We start from the raw sequence: 19,688 nt of genomic DNA, 5'->3' as shown, positions 1-19,688 counted from the left end.
CCGTCTAGGTTTACAGTCATTATTATTACGCCTTGAGAAAAATGTGTCACACAAAATCAAATGTTTTCGAGAGGGGAACATTTAGATGATACTAGCTTCTTTGTTGGTGTATATTATAGAGGACATATGAAGACCATCATCGATTTTGTATTGCATCAAGCGATGCACTTTGGTATTCTTTACAAAAAAGTATTAATCTATTTATATTAAAAAATCATTCGTTTAGGAGATATTTTAATTTTAATATCGCTATGAAATCATGACTCTCTGATCAATATTATGAATTGAATACATATTACACGATACTTTCTGTATTGATAACACTTGTCCCCTTACTGCTTTTGTTTTATTCAATGGTGTTATGAAATGTAAATATGAAATATAAATATTTGAGAACAGTTCAACTTGAAAAATAATATCAGAGGTCGTATCATCACCGAGTGTATTAAAATAACAGATACATTACACAATGCCAGTGAATCATTACCATGATTTCCTAACAAAACTATAATATCTCATAAACTACCGATTTCTTAACATAACTAGGTTAGCACTTTTTTGTAACGAATATCAAAGTGCATCACCTGCAATAAAAAATATATGATTTCACTGAAAAAATCGACGATGACCTTCATAACTCTACTACAACGTCCACCTACAAGAACGTAGAAACCATTCAACTTTATCTGAAACATTTTTCTAGATGGCAATACATGGTGATCCACCTCTGTATATTTGTTTATAATAAAGTTATCGAATAGATTGCTCTTTAATATATTAAAACACATATTTTAGTTACGGTAAAACTCCATTTATATGAATCCAAGGGAGGGAACACAGTTCTTATTAACCGGTTCATTATCCTCCCCCCCCACTTTTAACTTTTCAATTACTAGTTTTAAAACTCTTGTTTGGACTTAATTTTTCGTTTAATTGAAATCTGTTCGTACATACAAACGAGAACAAAAAGCTGCTACTTGCATACAAAACTTATCGAGCTATAGATATATCTTTACACCGATATCTCGAGGAAATGTTGAAGAAAAATGTAGAAAAAGTGTTAGAGTTTATAATTATTCACAAGTATTGTGAAACAAAAATATAAATAATTTACCACCGATGCAACGTAGCGGATTAAAAAGGTTACAGCAGACTGTTCGGGGTTTAAAGTATTCATTGAGAAAGGGTTAATATTAATTCGTAATATCTATTGTTGGATCGCGGGTAGTAGCGGAAATAGATACGTCGAGACGCGTGTGCATTACCGAATCTCGATACAGACGTCAAGAACGTTCTTTCGTGGCACGGAGAGAACACGGCGGCGACGACAACGACGACGATCACGAAAAGCCTGTGTGAGAGATATTGATTTGGTCGTCCCTCTTTTTCTGCGGTAGTCACGTGAAAGAAGTGGACGAAGCTCGAAGCCGCATTCGTGCACGTATATCGATTCGACCGAGAGAGGCGAACAGAGTCTTTCGAGCATGCGAAAAAACCAGTCACGCGAAAAAGATACGTACATTCACGGAAGTCTATGTTAATTCTGTTTGTCTGTGCCTTTTTTCCCCACACAACAATCATTAATAAGATTGTTTACCGCGGGCATGTGTCAACCTCATTTTGGCTCGAGGGCCAATTTGCTACCTTGTCGTGAACCACTGATATACACTGCCATTCATAAATACTGATCTTGCACTCCAAATTAACTATTCTGCAGATCGTATTGTTTTTGCAAATCAAGTTTTGGGACCACCTTCTGGGTCCCTAACATGTTCGCTGACAGATCAAAACCGTATAATATTTTGTAAGACTAAAATTTTTATTTAAAAATTTCTTTCAGTACTTATTTTTGTAATCTTGCTAAAATTTACAAATCCTATCCAAACATAGAGTATTAATTTTTGTAGTAATTTGGCAGTCCGTGTTAAAAGTGAAGTGATACACCATTTTGCTAGCTTTTTGTGATTGTATTCGTAATTAGCTAGCACCCAAAACGTGACTCGATACTTTCAATGTTAAATAAATATTATCACATACATGGAACAAAATTTTCATGTAGAAGTAATCATTTGATATCGAATTTTATTTTTATCAGAATGGCTTAAGGAGATAAATTTGTAGAAAAACTTGATTTGCAAAAGGGTGAATATGATATGCAAAGGGGTTAATTTGGAGAACGAAACGTATATTAGGAAACTTGGTCAAAACGATGTCAATCTTTGGACTGCTGTAACTTCGTCGAAAGAAGTCATACAATAACTTTCTTAGTATTATTTTAAAGGCTGCATCTTCCACTTTCTAAGAAGTGAGTGAGAAAGCGAAAAGGGTGTCATTGTAAAACGATGTTTCGCATTCAAACGTTTCTCGAAAATTTTTACTTATCCGGAGCCACGATCGAACAAAAAATATAGAATTTTAATGGACATTATAAAAAACAACAGAAAGTTGTAACAGAATTGAAAAAGGTATTAGCTGTTTCTTGTTACTCCGAGGCAGATTCCAACCATTCGTTGCAAAGAAACGAATCTTTTCTATTGTCTTGTTATCAGTAGCATTTAATTACATAAAAAGTCATATCTTCGGTGGAAGTAATCTACTGTAATGTGATTCATAAACGTACTGATAACAAATCGAGAGCGATCAATTCTATTTCCATGGCTTATATTTCAATACTTATTAATTTTAAAACGTACAATTATTAAAACATGTTCATTTCATTAAATACGCTTCAATTTTACTCTGAAAGTTTTAAAAGCGAATTTCCTTAACCACCTTTTACGATTATTTTAATTACAAATGCGATTATTCAGTAGCAGAGATAAATCGAAAAATTTGAGAAATATGAGAACACGAGTTTATTTGTACCGTTTACGGACAAATTTAAAAAATGGTAACATTCGCAAATTGACTATATCAAAATTAATTACAGTTAACGATGCACGTCTGTATACACTTTCACTCAAAAATATTTTATCTTGCGTCGGGCACAACAAATATTTATTTAAGGCTCGCGCGTGCCTTTGTTTGGAAAGTGCTCATGCAAACTAGTGTTTTTCAATCTTTTTGCCGTCCGTAACAAAGTTCTGAATTTTATTTGTCTCTGTGGGTTCCACCTCATTTAAACTGTTTGTTGGTAGAAGTAAGAGTCGAGTTATTTTTTACTTATGTTTAGTAATACGTAACAAAGCACACAAATATAAAATCTGCGATAAATTACAATAATGTAAAACATATAATGTACAAAAATACAATAACACGCATAATTGTGATTATGCCACAATGGTGCAATTGTTCAATAGAATTCTTACAATAATAGATTTTTATTTGAAAAGACTCAAGAAAAAGAAAACTCGTTTATTTTGCCTCTATTCAGGCAGTAGATGCTATTCGTTCTAAAATTTCTACCCTTCTTTCAAAACAAATATCAACAGTTGGATCGAGGACGGTTTCGGTCACTTCTGGCCCTCGCTTCAGATTTCTATTTTCATATTAAAACATATGTATTTATATATTCATAATTCATCTGACGATGACAGTATACGGGTAAAAATTGACCCGAACTACCAAAGTTTAAATGTTATTTCAAGTCATGTAGACACTTAATCTAATTTGTCGTCCCTCCCCCACTACTCTCGTAGTTAAGAGAGTAACGTTGAATCGTTTCACGGGCGTATTCCGGCGATTTCTGGCGTGTTTGGGAAATCCTCGTGGAAACGACGAGCGTTCCGACTGAAAACGTTTTTCTTTCCGGTATTTTCTAGTGCGTTGAGCGCGCGCATACGTCCCCATAACTCTTGCCAGGTAACATGAGAAACGAGTCGAGCGCCTCGGGTTCGCTTTTCGTAAGCGGCTTACTTGCGCGACGGAAAATTGTACTAGTACCCCCCTGCGCCCCGACCCCTCTTTCGGTCGTTTCTTTTTCTTTAGCTTAACTGTCTCTGGGCTCGCGCATAAAACGCATACTCGAACGTGGACTTGTGCGAGTGCACGCGTATTCTTCGAAGTATTTTCTCTCGATTTTATCTGCGGAGTTTGTCGCCCCGCGTCCACCGACGCTTTCCACGCGTCGGTGTGTTTTTGTTTTTCATGAGTAAGAGTAGTTTTTCGGCTATCGGCTGGAATTATGGCATTTTTTCGGTACAACGCTTCGAAGTTCGCTTAAATTGGGATACGTCAACGATTAGACTTAGACGCCGAGATATTATATAGGAATTAGGTAACTGGTCGAGCACTTGCGAGAGAGAAGTTGAGCGTAGCCCTCTAGTGGTCAGTGCGGAAAATATCGCCACAAGTTATTCATAGGAAGCGTTATATCAATAAATTTTCACTTCTTTGTAGAAGTTCGTTGAAAGTGACGTCCGAATTTAAATACCTTTAGAATTTTCAGCTAAAATTAAACTTGAATACGCAAGATAATATTTTCAGTAAATTTTGCCCTTGCGAATGTTCGAAACACGGTTTATTTATTTTAAAGACCGGTGGACTGTCTAAACTTTTGAGCGACAGTGTACTTCTGGTATTCGTAGCGACGACTAATGTATTTACTTTTGATGTGATATCACACGTGCTAAAATCTAAAATAGCAACGTGTTCGTAAGTATAGTCCGTCACTGTGTACGTCGCGCGCAGAGGCGGCACGCTTTGACGCAGCATTAACTTCAATTAATTTTCATATGGTTAATTTTAAAGTGTCACTTTTCTTGAAAGCTGATACGTAAAGTAGGAAAATGGGGCTATATTCTCAATTCCATTTAACTCTTTAAATGTTACTGAGCTATAGATATTTCTTTTTAAACAATTGTACAATAAATTATTACGAAGATTGTGTTTTAAATGTTTTTGAAGAGTTCAACAATTCTAATTTAGACAACGTATCTCAATTTTAACAAAATTCAAAACGTTGTTTCAAAAAGTGTCCGATTTTTACCCGATATTCTCATTAAATTTAAATAGATATGCATCTTGCGTATTATTTTAGCACTGTTTGTTTATTAACACGTTGACTGTATCTGGAATTGTAAATACGACACAAACCTTTAGATTCTTTTTATTACTGCTTACATTTATTTTTGTTTGTTGCCATTTATAAAAATTAAGTTGATCTCGATTTTTTATTTACAAAATAATAATTATTATAAATTGAATATTTTGTCGTGTAGAGCAGGCAGGAAACCGCTAAGTTTTTCTTCGAAACAATTTTTTGTCAGATTAACAGAAGTGCTCGAAAAAAAATGTGTACAATAATAATTCTCTCATATTGTGCACATGCTTTGCGGTAAAATATTGACTTTTGACATTTAGCAAGATAAATTGATTTTCGCACAGTCCGAAAACTAGTCTTATGGGCCCTTTTTCCAAAATATTATTTTCTACGACTTATATTCATGATAAGGACGAATAACAACTAGAACGTCGCTTGGGTGGAAGAAGAACCGTTTCATTTCGTAACAATTAGAAGAACAATCCTACGCCAATAATAACGTTTAAATGCCTGTTACCATAAGGAAACGTAGAATTATATAAAAAACATGGAAAAAGAAAATTATTATATTTTTGGAATTCTCTAATAATAAAATAAATTTCTATCCAAGTCCCAATTATCTTTTTCATACAAAAATATTAATTCGCATAAATATTCACAGTCCCTAGTAATCGGAGAAAAGTTTCAGAGTGCAAAGGGTTAAACTTGACGGACGCCGCCTAAACGGAAAGTTTAGCGTCCGTCCCCAGAGACCGACATACTCGTTTGACGCGTTAACTCGAACTTTGTACCCTGTTGTCTAATCCGATTGATTTACGTATCTTTTTCGAGAAGTAACGTTCCCGAATAAGAAAAAGCCGAAAGGATTTCTTGTTTCGAATCCTCGATACTACCCACGCCTTTTCACATACTCGATTAAGCGTGCTTGCATTGGTAGTCCTGCGCTTTATTTTCTACTTTACCTTTCGCCCATTCGCGGCCTCTGCTTGATCGTTCACTCACACTCGAGCCCCCCCCCCCCCCCCCCCCCACACACTTCCTCTTTATCTCTGTCTCTTTTGCGAAGCTAAAACCTTTCATCGAGTCTAGTCACCCACCTTCCCCCCTCCCATTCGACAAGCAACCCTCCCAGCCCCCTTTAGAAACAAGAAGCATTTTAAGCCTTTGCATCCGCAGTAACGCGAGTTTTCGCTTTTGGTATGTTTCCAGAACAGCAGAATCCGGAGTTCGACCGCGGGAGGAACCAGGAGTGCGCCGAATAAATGACGTAAATCCGAGGAACGGAAACGCAACGTCACTCGCTAACTCGCAATCCCCCTCTCCCTCCGCCACCGAACCCGAACCTTTCCCTCTCGCTCACTCTCTTTCGTCGTGTTCACATTTTCCACCCACCCTCTTTCGTCTTTTCGGACGCGACCCCTCCCCCGGACCTGAGCCCCGATCCACGACCCCGACGCAACCGGGACCTTCGCCCTCGCCTCTTTACCCGCTTTGTCGTCTACCGCCTTCTCGCGCTTACTCTCTCACTCTCTCTGTTTCACTCTAACCGCGCCCCTACTTCTTTTCTGCGGTGAAAACAAGAAGAAAAAAGAAAGAAGAAATCCATCCCTTCCAATCCGTGTCTCTCGTCCCTGCGAAAGGATACAGGCTCTTAGGGTCACCTTTCCAAGATTCGAGAGGTCACTTTCTATCTCCGTTCTCTTACGGTCCAAGTCGATCCTACCGTCCTCGTCCAAGTAGACTCTCTACACAACCGAGACCGCGCGTTAGCTTCAGAACCGGCTTGAAGGACACCACGACCGGCTTTTTGAGACTCACACATATACATACATACGCGTACACACGTAAAATAAAACTCCAACGCAACAGCAGCAGCAGCAGCAGCAGCAGCAGCAGCAACAACAAACAGCAGCTATATTATCGATAAAGGAAACAAACCTGCGCCTAGAGCACACATATACTCACACTCGTGGTCGACGTTTAGCTTCGAAGGCTTTCAAGCTTTGCCCAACTACTACGCCTCTGGTTGCTGCTACGTGTGCCCTTCTAAACCTGTCCGAGCGCATTGCGCGAAGATAACAAGGAGGATAAACAGAGAAGTCGAAGTCCGATAGAAAGAACCGTGACGCTGTCCAGAAGGAACGAAAAGCCACGGTCCCGTGACAGAAGCCCCCGCAGCAACGCCTAAAATCGTAACACATCGGAGCCTAATTCGCTGTCGAATACGTTTTGCCTCTTTACCTCTTCACTTTTTCTTTCTCGGTGAAATCTCCTTCGCTCTTCCGTCGTTTGCGACCGCCTGCCGCCGCTGAGTAACCCCGCCGCCTATACGAACCCTACGTTAAGTATCGCCGAGCTGGGTGAGCATCGTCACCTTCGAGGCTAGTTGGAATTGAAAAGAAAATTAAAGGAAGCTCTCTTTCTCTCTTTCGCTAACCGCTAATTTGGCAAAAAAAACGTAAAACACGGTACTGTTGCATTGGTCCCCTCTGCACGATTAACAATAAAGAGCAACAAGGCGATATATTAACGGGGCGATCACGGTCTAAATATATAGTTTAGAAATTGTGCGTACTGGCGCTGACAATCGCGAGCCTCTCACACGGGTGTTCGATAATACGCGACAACGAATAACTAGGCGAGGTAAAGAAGAATAGCGACGGGTACGCCTCGCGGTCGAGGATTTTGAATAGTAGTCTTTGTTCGTCGTCGTCCGGTTACGCGTGTTTTATGCTTCGTCTACACGGAAGATTCGAGCTCTGGAAGACCATCAGCTTGCCACGGGACGCGTTCATGGAACAATAAGACGATCGCACGCTACTCAAAGAAATCTTCTTGCGAAAGGTATCACTATTTATCATAGTATCACAGCTCGAGGCACTTACGGGATTTCGACGAGGGACGTTCGGATCGACACGCGTGAGTGGTGCGAATGCGATTCGATGCGATCGTATTGGGTTGTAACGGACCAACTACACGCGCGGACGATGCTCTTAATCGCTTAAAATGGCTCCACCTGCGCCGAGATTAAGACCGAATGACGGCAATTAACTTTCATCGCGTGTTTCACACTCGAACGTTCGCGTTCCACCGTCATATTCTACGCAACTTCTCGAGTTTAAAACGCTAAAAACGCCATTAATTTAAAATATGACAGTACTTCGAAGTCTAATTATCGATTTTTTAAATGCACATTTTCTCCAAATCTAGTAAACCGTATTGAAAAATAATTCAAATGCTTCATCTTCCGTCTTTTTGTATCTTTTTATTCGCTAAATTTGTTGCTGAATTGTCGCAATGAACCACGTTTTTCTGAACACACATTATCGTAACAACTATACAATACAAACGACAAATACATAGGTTATGACGTGGGAACACAATGAAAATAGTTTATTCGCGACTATGGACATCTTTTCGTTTACGCCGATACTTCGTCCATCGATAGTAGAAAAATACGTTCGAATATATTATTTTTCTGTCGCGCCAGAAAAAATTTGTTACGCGTTACGACCCAATATTGCGCGTGTGCAAATGAGAGATTCCGAGTGGAGGTGTTAAACGTTTGAAAAGAATCGTTCCGAAAACTAGAACCATATCACGTAGTATTTCGGATTATCCACGTACCTCTGTCCTATTTTGTACGATCTACATCCCACAATTGTCATTCGTATGTTTCGAGATCGATTCGGATCGATTTGGTCCGAATTTCGAACGTTGTAACGCCTCTACACTCCTGTTCAGCGAGACTTGGCAGAAAATATAAACAAGTAACAAAGCAAATTGGTCGTATACAGGATATTCTGGCAATGAGAGAATAAATCAAAAGTATAAAATAAAATTTGTTCGTACGACGCTTTATTTTCGAAAACATTGAGTTTGACAATTTATCGAGTACTAACTGTAATTTTTTAATTACGTTTCTATCATTTCTAAAGGTGGATAATGTTGAACAAATCTGCTTCTTGCGAGTGCTGCTACCATTCTTCCTGTCGATTTTTATTATTAAACCTTGAAAGAACTTGAAAATAACAAATTTGTGAAAAATGTTATTCTTCTTTGTTAAATCATCCTCGCTCATATACGTAACATTATAATATAATAGTAAGGGGCAATAGTACGGTCGTTAGTAAGCAGATAATAATATTGTCCACGTTTATAAATAGAATAGAAGTCTGATAATTCAAAATCAGTTTTCTCCAAAACGAAGCGTAGTATGTATGACTTTATTCTGCACTTTCGACTTTTTTTACGTGGAATCACCACGATCGACGCATAAATACAGCCACTTCTCGTTGAACGAATTGTACCAGTAATCCACTGTTGAATTTCGTGAAATTCGGTACCCAGCAGTGATATTCTCGCGTGCAGGGTAGCGTGTTTCCTCTTTTTTTCGTACAATCGATCTTCTTTCGTACAAGTCTTCTCTGCTGGGTCAGGCTTCACCCAGTTGTAGATAGATCGTGAAAATTCAACCGTACATTACTGTGGTCCCGAGCGGTTCCGTCGCGGATCGGCGTGGAAGAGCAGTTAGAGAACGAGAGCAAGAGAGAGTCTTTGGCTGGATGAAATTCCCGAAAGTGCCGATGAGCAGAGGACCGGTTTGAATAAACCAAAACGCTTATATCCCTTGGCAAGATCAGCCGGTGCGAGTGAACGCGAACAAACAGTCTACGCCGAGAACATCCAGTGGAGGAAGAGGATAAATTAAAGTCGGTGTAAAGCCGGGCTTGTATACCCCCTCTCCCCCCGTAAGGAGGAAGTTCCTTGGTCTTCCAGGAGTGGAAGTATGGCAATGGTCAACATGAATAACCTACTGAACGGCAAGGATTCCCGGTGGCTGCAGCTAGAGGTTTGCAGAGAGTTCCAGCGCAACAAGTGCACCAGGCCCGACACGGAGTGCAAGTTCGCTCATCCGCCAGCTAACGTCGAGGTGCAGAACGGACGGGTCACTGCTTGCTACGACAGTATCAAGGTAACAAACCATTGTATAATCGAGTACATAGTCTGTTCGTTCTTCGCGCGACGGTCAAACATTTTCTCTATTTAACCCTCGCACGGTGGTTGCGGGGTCATTTTGACCCAACAGCTTATTCCTTGTTCTTTGTTCGAGTCCACGGTACTCGAGAGATACGTGTAAATACTCTAACGGGAGTTAGAAACCATCCGCCATTCGAGGGTTAATCGTGCGTGTTCACTAGTGAATAATAACAAATGTTTTATAATTAGGCATAATAGTAGATTTTTAGTTTTTTAAATATTTTCAACATAAAGTTCTAACACCTACTCTTTTCCTCTTGCATTTTTTTCTTGATCTTTATATTTTTCTTGCGGACGTGGAGTAGATATACGCAATGTTATATTAACGTTGCTAGCACTTTTTTTTATCGCTGAACGTTTTGCGTCAAATCATTTAGTTTCTTCGACGACAGAGATTTTGTTTGACATGGTGGTTATTTGTAACTGACACATTCAATTTACATTCTATTCCAATATTATTTACGATGGAAGAATTCTAATTTTAAGTTAATTTTCAGTTCACTTCAGAAGGGGAGGTAGTTAAGTCATCATTGTAGTTTATGTTTTTAATAATTTCGAAAACAGTAAAATAATGATGGGGTACAACATACTTCAGCGTGAACAAGATCCTCGTTGTCGGAGGACGTAATTTATGTAAAATTTTATAGATTTATTATAGAAACTTCGAAGTCCCAGAAAATAGTTTTCTCCGCCACTTCAATGTTTTTCGGAGGAAACAAATTATTATAAATTCCTTTGTTCAGGCAGTCTCGACGTAGGATCGACTGGAATGCAATATCTAGAGTCTAGACATAGGATCGCAAGGGGTTAATATATATTTTAATACAAGAGTTTCTATAAAATCAATTTTCTTGGGTCTTCGGGGCAATACTGAATGCAGTATAAGAATCCTAGTTTAAATGAGTGCGTTGTTGATGTTTCAGTCTCGTACGTAGGCCCTCTTCAGAGTATATAAAATTTAATAAAGAAAGCAATAAGAATATATCATTGTACGATGAGAATAGAAGAGTAGTCAAGAGTAGAAAAAAAGAAAATGAAACGTAGACGTTAAAGTTTTATCTTGATCCTTGAGTCCAAAATTATTATTTTGTATCATATTCTTATTCTTTCATTTGTAGCATTTTATGTAACATATTCCTATTTAAAACTATTATCGTTTTAAATTAACTTCACGTTTAACGTGTTAAAGTAGTGTAATTGTGTATTTCGTACATAATAAAGACGGTTAGGTGTTCTTTATCTTCAATAGTTTTGTTACTAGAAATACAATTTAACATTTAAAGTTTCAAGTAATTTATTCTCGCGAAAGATCGAAAAAAGTAAGGGTTGAAAAAAAAATAATCCGCCGGCGCACTATGAAAGCGTTTATTATTTATAGGCGAAAACCATAAGGATTTTAAAAGAATTTCGTTTCTTTAACACTCGAGTTCAATTTCGCGAACGTTATCGGTAAAAGTTTTATTAATATTCATCCGGGGAACTTTCAATTTCGCGTAACAAATAGGGAACATTGGTCCGCCTTTAATAAAGCCGTTGTCGCATAAATTTCTCCGAGTCGTTTCCCCGGAACGAGAAGAGCAAACACGCGCGTGTACACGTAGAAAGGAGCGCGATTAAGCGGCAGGAATGAAAAAAGATACGAGCCTGGGCGCGGCCTGCCGTACGAATTTTTCCATTCGAACAGAGATATTGAATTCGAGAATTGAATTTGCAGTTATTAATAGCGACAATTATTCAACTCGACGGGGGAGATGAAAAGCCGGTCGATAAGTTTGATGAATCAGTGCTGACTCGCGAAGATGGGGGAGGGAAAGGGGTGGTTTACGTAAAAATTAGAAAAGCTTCTCGTTGCTATTCCGAGAGTTTACAGAGACGTTACTGTCCGACCCAGGAGAACATAAGCGCGATTAGATAAAATGTTACGATCGGGGCGCGGCACTCCAATATAATCGGACATCGATATTTCTTCGAGATGTGTATTGGGGGTTTATCGTTAAATCTGGTGCATGGCACAAAGGCGAAAACGTGACAGGATCTACCACTATGCAACTGGAATAATTAATTCTCAAGTTGAGACGTCGAGGGAAATAAATTTGGACAGGATTTGTGGATTTTAGCAAGGTTACAAAAATGAGTACCGAAATTTTTACCTAGTTTACAATGGTCTGAAATTGAAATTTTATTGCAAAATATTACACGGTTTCGATTTAGCAGTGAAAATATTAAAGATTGTAAATTTAATACGAAATGAGAGACGACGGTTGTCTTGGCGCCTTGGATTGGCTAAGAGGTAGTCGAAAAATCGTGAACGTCGCCGCCGCTATTGCCTACCTCCGAGAACTCGACTTAAATGAATTCTAATTTACAGCGTGCGAACACGGATGAAAGGACGAGACGAAATCAGTTCCTATCGAGTTAGTCGCCTCCATCCTCTTTGCTCGTAAAATTAAGTTCGGTCGGACGATTAAACGGTTAAATTATTTTCGCTGTTCGTCGCCGTGACGATGGAGAGTCGTATACTGCGTACGACGACGACGTACGTCAACGTCGACAATGATGCATTTGTCGGTATGTGAGCCGAGCCACGGTGCCGAGACCGTCGTTTAATTCTGGAAGCTATTAATGTCGTGGAGACCTGGCTGAAAGGCCGCGTTGTCCGTCGATCCTCGGCCATCTCTTTGCCTCGTTTGCTCCTCGCACGTTCTTACTCAATAGTGGTACTCGTTACGTTTAATTGTTTTGACCGTATAGAACGGCACGTCTGCACTGATGCACGTTCAATCTGGTTTCACGCTTCTGCGACGTGTACTCGCTTGTACGTGACCGAGGTACCTACTCTGACCATTTTGCGCGATATCATTTTTCGGACGATGCTGCGTTCCGCCAGAGAGGAAATTACGAACGCAATTTTTGTCTTGAAAAATTCAAATTAGCTCCGGAGATGGTTTTTACGACACACGGTGCACGCAAGTTGCTTTCTATTTTGACGATCGACGGTGTAATTTCGATTTTTGAAACAGTTACGAAAAGCCTTAGCGAATACTGAGCAGAGAAGATCCTTGCCCCGGTTTCAAGATACTTGACGTTCACGATTTTGTCGCGCAAGGATGGGGATTACAACGTTAGGGATACTTGCAACGGAGAATCATTCACACTACCGTTTGTGCCAGAATTCGTGTAACTAAAATCTCATTCGGTTAGTTTGAATTCGATCAGTTCCGAGAACAAAGTCTCTCTTACCTCACGATTTGATTGCAATAGAAGAGGCACTGTATCGGTTTAAATGCAAGCGTAATGGGTACGTATACGCGAACGGTAATGGCTCCAAAACGGGAAGGAGGCGTTCTCGGGGGTTCTCCGCGGTATCGAAGAGGGACTCGTAGGTGGAGAGCCGCGTACCAATATTACTCGGAAGAAATATTAGCAATAAACCATCGTATTACATACATCGGACTTTGCTCGACTCTAAGGGGAACCATCTCGACTTCTATATGGAGTCTGCCTCGTTTCTTTCGCCGTGTAGGTGGCAGAAGTGCGGCTCTCCTTACGCTTCACCGATGAAATAAAGGCTCATTTTTCGACTCGGGGAATAAAAGGGAACGGGCTATTGCCCGTTTCGTACGTCTACCGTTCCCGTTCGGTGTTATACCATCGCACGGTAAGAGCTAGATTAATTTGCCAGAAGAAAGAAACTCGCTGCCCAAAATCGGAGCTATTCGTTCCCCGCGATCCAGGGAATAGCTAAGGTGTTTCACGACGCGTAAGTAACGATGGTTTTAGATCTTGGATTATCCCGAGCGAGTCGTTTGGATTACCGCAAAGTTACGGTCGTCGTAGAAATTTTTGAATCAATTTCCAATTAACGCGTATCTTCCGTCCGCCGGAGATAATTAAGAAAGCGATTCTAAATGGTTGTAAAACGTCCCCTTGGTCTTGGTTGCACGCGTAGGAGGACATTGCGATATGCTGGGCCGCTTCCTCGTCAATTTTGTACGTTCGATTTCAATTAGACGTATTGGATGGCAGCGGGATATTAAAGTAGATCTGTGGCTCGTTCCTCGACTCTCTTCTGGTTCTGTTTCGCTGGTCACAATCCGTCTCTTACGCGATTAATTCACTCTGAAGCTTTTCGATTGTATAAATATAACATATAACGGGGAGAAAAATCCAGTCTCGGGGTTGAGAAGAGTATGGTACTATAGGTAGAGGAAAAATCTTTGCTTTGTTGCAGGTCTTCTGACCTAATAGTTTGATCTACTACCTTGACGAAGCACTCGATTTACAGTAATGATTCTTAAAATGAGCCCCAAGCGTGGATTTGTAAATTGAACGTTTCTATCCTTTCTAAAATATGATTTATTTAATGCCTATTAGTTTTCCCCGGATTTTAGTCATATTTTGATCTTTCATTCCCAAGGTTCTGTTCAACAGTCTAGGCACGGTGACGGTTTCTGCTAACCCATCGGCCGCACCGAGTGTCCGACGGTAGCTCTTACTCACTTTACCGTTTCCGATTCCATTCACCTTAAAACTTCAATTAATTTAACTGTCGAATGTTTAACGCGCTCCGAAGAACGACCTCGGGTGCCGTGGCCATTTCTCGGCGGCAGATGTCGCGGATTCCCCGTCGAAAAGTCCTGTCGGCGTGCTGTTTTATCAGCCCGTCACGCCCCACCGACGATTGGACTTTCTTCCTTTCTCGCTTGTACTTGGTTTTCCTTCCCCTCCCCCTTTACCGTGACACGCGCGGACAGACATGCACTCGTATCGTCGGATGCGTTTTTCCTTTCGTTCGACCGGTTTTCACAGTCGTAACATGCGTCGCGATAAACTCGCGTTCTCACGCTGATAACTTGTATCCGGGCTTACAACACGAAACGATGAAGCTCGCTATGAACGTTCTTTCTAATCCGATACAATATCGTGTACTCAAATCAGTATTAATATTTTTAGAATTCTATAAATTGCGTTTACTGTTGCTCATACCTGTAACGATTCTTAAAATGAACCCCGGACGTGATTCGTAAATTGAACTATCTTCCCCAACTTGGGGGATTCTCCTTAGAGTCACTGAAGTGTGAAGGACAATGCTTATTAATTCTAGAAAGATATTTTAAAAAATAATTAACCACGTTGAATTATTTAATAGTTTAATAATGTAATATGATGAATGCGTATCATCAGATGCATTAAATTCTGATTAAATTAAAATAGAAAATTATAATAAAGTTGTTGCAATGTTATATAGTTTGTAAATATTGTTTTAATCTTTTTAAGAAGGAATGTACGAACGGTGATTCTGTTGTGATATTAGTCGAAGAGAATAATCCACTCTACGAAAAATCAACATGCGAACCCTAGAGGGGTGTTCATTTTAAGAATCATTACTGTAATCAGATTCCATGTTGCTCAAGCCCACGGAGTGATGTTCATTTTAGGAATCTCTACTGTAATCAGATTCCATTTTGATAAAACCCCCAGAGTGACGTTCATTTTAAGAATCATCACTTTAATCAGATTCCATTTTGTCCCAACTCCGGTTCCGTGCAACCGCGAGGACAACTACGAAGATGGTTTCCTCGGTCGGTCACTACACACACAGTAACTTTAGATTCTTGCGGGATTCACCGGGCAACGACAGCGTCGTATTTCCGTGACGGGATCAGAAAATCACATTGGTGCGCTCTCGACAAGAATGAGCGAGGGAGAGAGAGCGTGTAGCGGGGAGGAGACACGTTTCACGGTAACGGACACGAAAAACATAGTTAACAGCTGCTACTGTCGCAGCCAACGCTACCACTATCGGCGTCAGCGACGTCGTGGTGCCCCACGTTTCTCCTTCTCTCTTTCTATCCTCCTACTGCACCTGTCGCGTCCGTTAACGTGAGACTAAAATACGAAACGACGTATTCGTGAGCGGAATCGTCTCACAAAACAAAATCTTCCGTTCGACGCAGCAATATCTCCGCGCCATCGGCTTTTTAGATTTTCCTAAACATTATTTTGGTATTAATCGTCGTTGAAACTCGTAACCTTTATCTCGTAGAGCTTCTAAGACTCTATTATAAGTTTCTTCGTTTCTCTTATAGATGGTTGCCATTTCTCTAATGCATTCAAATAAAACGTATCTGTTTACGAGGGAGGCACTTTGGTCGATGAGTTTAATCCATTTAATTTCATGCTTTCGCGTTTCGTTTTGATCGTATTTCAGAGTTAGTGTCTTGTTCGAGGAGGGCCACCTTTGTCAGGGTCGCCTTCCAATATCGACTCAGACTCGTGGTCCATATTCAAAGTTGGACAGATTTTGCTTACGATTAACGAATACAAATTTTAGATTCTGAATGCTTTAGTCGTTCATCATGAATGAAATTCGCTCAACTCTGTCTATATGTCTCTGTCAAACGTGACAAGAACGAGTCTCGTTCGTGATAAAACCAACTGTATTTTCTGTTACTGTTTGTCAAATATATTAATCAGTTACACGGTCTGAAATTGGATCGTACGAGTTAACGAACGTTAAATTTAAGAAAGAAGAGTCTATCGACAACGAGCACCGTTAGAATTGATAGGTCGACGAAAGGTTCAGGCTTGTCTTAGTTCAACCAATGCAATTCCTGCTTTACAGAGCATAAATGTTTCAACTCTGACGCGATACAAACCTTGCAAGAGGTTTTAAAAAAAAAGTGGCAGTAATCCGTGAAGCTTTACGTTTGAAGAGCACCTTCAGACACTCGTAGATAATCGGACGAGTAGTCTAGAGTTAGCAAAGTTTGGCTGTTTTACCGCGATCGATCCGAGACACTTGTCACCATGTCGATTCTACGAAGAGGTAAACGTTTCTCGCATTCGTTGTTCAGCTAGGTCAGCCTAGTTCAGCGATCCAATCTGCTGATTTCTTTCTCCACCTTAGTTTTCAGGATTCACAGTTCTGCTCGAGCAGGGACATTTTCTAATAATAAATTTTGGACGAAAGATCTGGACTCGATTTGCTTTACCTAACGCTGTCTCCTAAATCTCAATAAATTGTCAAGTAAATTCGAAGTGTTTATAAACTCCAATTTCTAGCCAAACTCGTAGTCTAAAGTCGGTCGAGCTTGTGTAGGTAATCTGTAAGTAGTCCATAGTCAACTAAGCCGGTGTATTCTATTTTGATTCCACGTAAGAACGACCGTTTTTCAAACTTGTTTTTCTAACTTGTTTTTCCACTAGGTCAGTCTAGTTCAGGTATCCAGTCTGTTGATCTCTTTCCACTTACGATTCAACCTTTCGATCATTGTATTTAGAATTCGAGGATAATCAGACTGAGAAATTCGTAGACTATCTTCTGATGAGTTAACATCGTGCATAGTTCGAATTGGTAGACAGTCGGTGCTATTTTCTCTTGACAGAGCATAAATGTCCTTCTATATTACCAACGATAGAAACACAGCAAGTGGTTTTAAGTGGCAGAGTCATCGATCACCGATGCTTTGAAGACTTTAGACGGAGTGTGGTTATTGGTTCAGTTATGCTTCTTACTGTATATAGTGGTCCCTCGCTAGTGTACGCTATTTTTTCTCTCGATATTGTTCGCGAACTCATCTCCACCAATTCCTAAAACTGCATCGACGAGAGCGTCCATTTCATCTATAATATATTTAATCGTGTTTGATGGGTTTTTTTCAATGGAAATGATACCAAACAACTCAACGGGTAAGAATTAGAAAAGGAATACGAAATAAATAAATAAATTATATGGATAGTTCGCAGCTATAAAAGCACGGTTAATTCTCAGTTCCCAGAAAAGCACAAGCCGAGCTTATGGCGAAGGATAAATAAGAATAACACAATGTGAAACTTTTTTTATTTTTTAATACATTCGTGAGATTTTTCCGATCAAATACTGATGATGGATCGAGTCCACGATATCGCTAGTGAAAAAATTCCACGTCGAGCTAAACTCGAACATAGGTTGGGATGAAATACGACGTGGAGTCCAGCTCGTAGGACCGGTAAAGGATTATGTGACATTGATCCGCGAGGCTGTGCGTTCGAGGAGACAGCATATAATGGCGATCAGAGTGGTTTGGAGTCAGCCAAGTTCATGTATTTCACCCCAGCTCGACCCGTGGCTGTCATCGTGCCGATCGTACGCAGGGGTGAACGTTTTTGTGCCTCGTCTTTCGTCGGAGGCCAAAAGCCTGCGCGTAGTCGGAGCGCCTGACCTTCTTTCTTCGTGGCACGCGATCCCCGGCGTGCCTCGAGTTCGTTTGATTCGTTCGTTGGCACCGTGTCGTCGAATGCCCGTGCAACGCATCGTAGACGAACAGTACAAATTTATATTTATCGCGCTCTCCCGCTTTCCCGTTGATGCCTCGCGATGCACGACGGAATTCGGTGTCCGCGTTAATGGGACGAAATGCGTTTTTAGGGACGGCCGAAATAGAAACTTTTAGGATCGTATGATATATGTATATGTATGTATGTTAAGAGGGAGGACCGACGCGAAGGGGAGACGGTCGGTTCGATTAGTCATGCATTGTTAGTTTCGGAATCGATTCGAGTCGGCGACATGCGGCAGACAGACAGACGGGCTTCTATACCGACCGAATCGGCGGAGAGACAGACAGGCGAGCGAGGCAAGCAGACTGGCAGGTTCTCGTGTATTACTTCTAGCCCACAAACTACGCCTCTTCTCCTTCCCGATATTACCTCTCTGATATCTGCGAAAGCTCGCTGGAATATCTTACGTAGTACCGTCTAAACGTTTGCCATTCCAACCGGGTGGAAATTCATTTAATTGCCTCGAAAGATCAAGAGCTCTTCTCGGATAGAAGGAGGACCTCTCTTTGAGGTATCTCCTACCTGCTCAGCCTTTAGTGTCTCTTTTTTTTCCTCTCCCCGACAACTCGGCCCTCGGGAGTCGCAGTTTTCTCCGGGGTCACGCATACGATATATATACGTATATATATATATGTTTGATATATACATTATTGAGTGGATACGAAACTCTCGGTCGTTACGTTTCTTTTTCCACGGAGTTAGACGACCTACGGCAAGGACGCGAATGAAAACCCCCCAGCATCGACGATCCCGTAAAAGTCGTTTCGAGATTTCAACGACCTTTTTAACTGTCGCGTTCGAATCGAGCTAAGTTCGCATACTCGGACATTACGAAACGAAGCATATTCTATCGAATCGAAAGTAAAGTCGAGGAATCACGGGTAGAAACGTGTTCGATGCTAAGGGAAAATAAACGACGTACCAAATTAAAATTGATACATGGAATTTATTAGTATTGGAATTGTAGGGTTATGGGTTGTATGATTGAATTAAACAACAATATTTCAGAGATCCGTTCAAAGCGCGGTTAGCGACGAACTCTTATCTCTGTATAATAAACACCATGAGTTCGTAGAACCCATGGACCAAAACAGGAAAGAAACTTTAGACATATACAGTCGTCACTGGAGATGATTTTTGAAACATCATGAGACGGTTAGGAAATTCAACAATTGAAGTAAAATATTCAGTTTTTTAGACGTTTGATCCAACATTACGAGAATCTAAATAATTCAACGCCCGAAGAAGTTATAATGACACTATCAACTCCGGCTGCTCGTGTCGCGTGGTGCACGACCCGCCAGAACATTAACCCTAATAGAACGATCCGACCAGTCCGTCAACC

General features: G+C 40.4%; 1 protein-coding gene across 23 annotated transcripts in view; it reads left to right on the top strand.

The window, feature by feature from the left end:
- The window catches only part of LOC143343149 (protein muscleblind), a 562,363-nt gene that overhangs the window by 23,373 nt on the left and 519,302 nt on the right, over positions 1–19,688 (top strand). For 21 of the 23 annotated variants that reach the window (XR_013079925.1, XR_013079926.1, XM_076767726.1 and 18 more), the window contains exons 2-3: positions 6,191–7,825; positions 9,625–9,956. The exons of 1 other annotated variant lie outside the window; for it this stretch is intronic. Coding sequence is in view for 20 of the 22 variants with exons in the window: in XM_076767726.1 (XP_076623841.1) it covers positions 9,771–9,956 (186 nt within the window). In the remaining 2 variants the exon portion in view is untranslated. Of the gene's footprint in view, positions 1–6,190; positions 7,826–9,619; positions 9,957–19,688 lie in introns of all 23 variants that reach the window. One more of the 23 variants, XM_076767710.1, reaches the window with a different exon arrangement.

The sequence above is a fragment of the Colletes latitarsis genome, chromosome 7 (genome assembly GCF_051014445.1).
Source record: "Colletes latitarsis isolate SP2378_abdomen chromosome 7, iyColLati1, whole genome shotgun sequence".
Classification (NCBI taxonomy): domain Eukaryota; kingdom Metazoa; phylum Arthropoda; class Insecta; order Hymenoptera; family Colletidae; genus Colletes; species Colletes latitarsis.
Note: the sequence above shows the minus strand (reverse complement) of the source record. Positions and strands in the feature narration are given on the sequence as shown.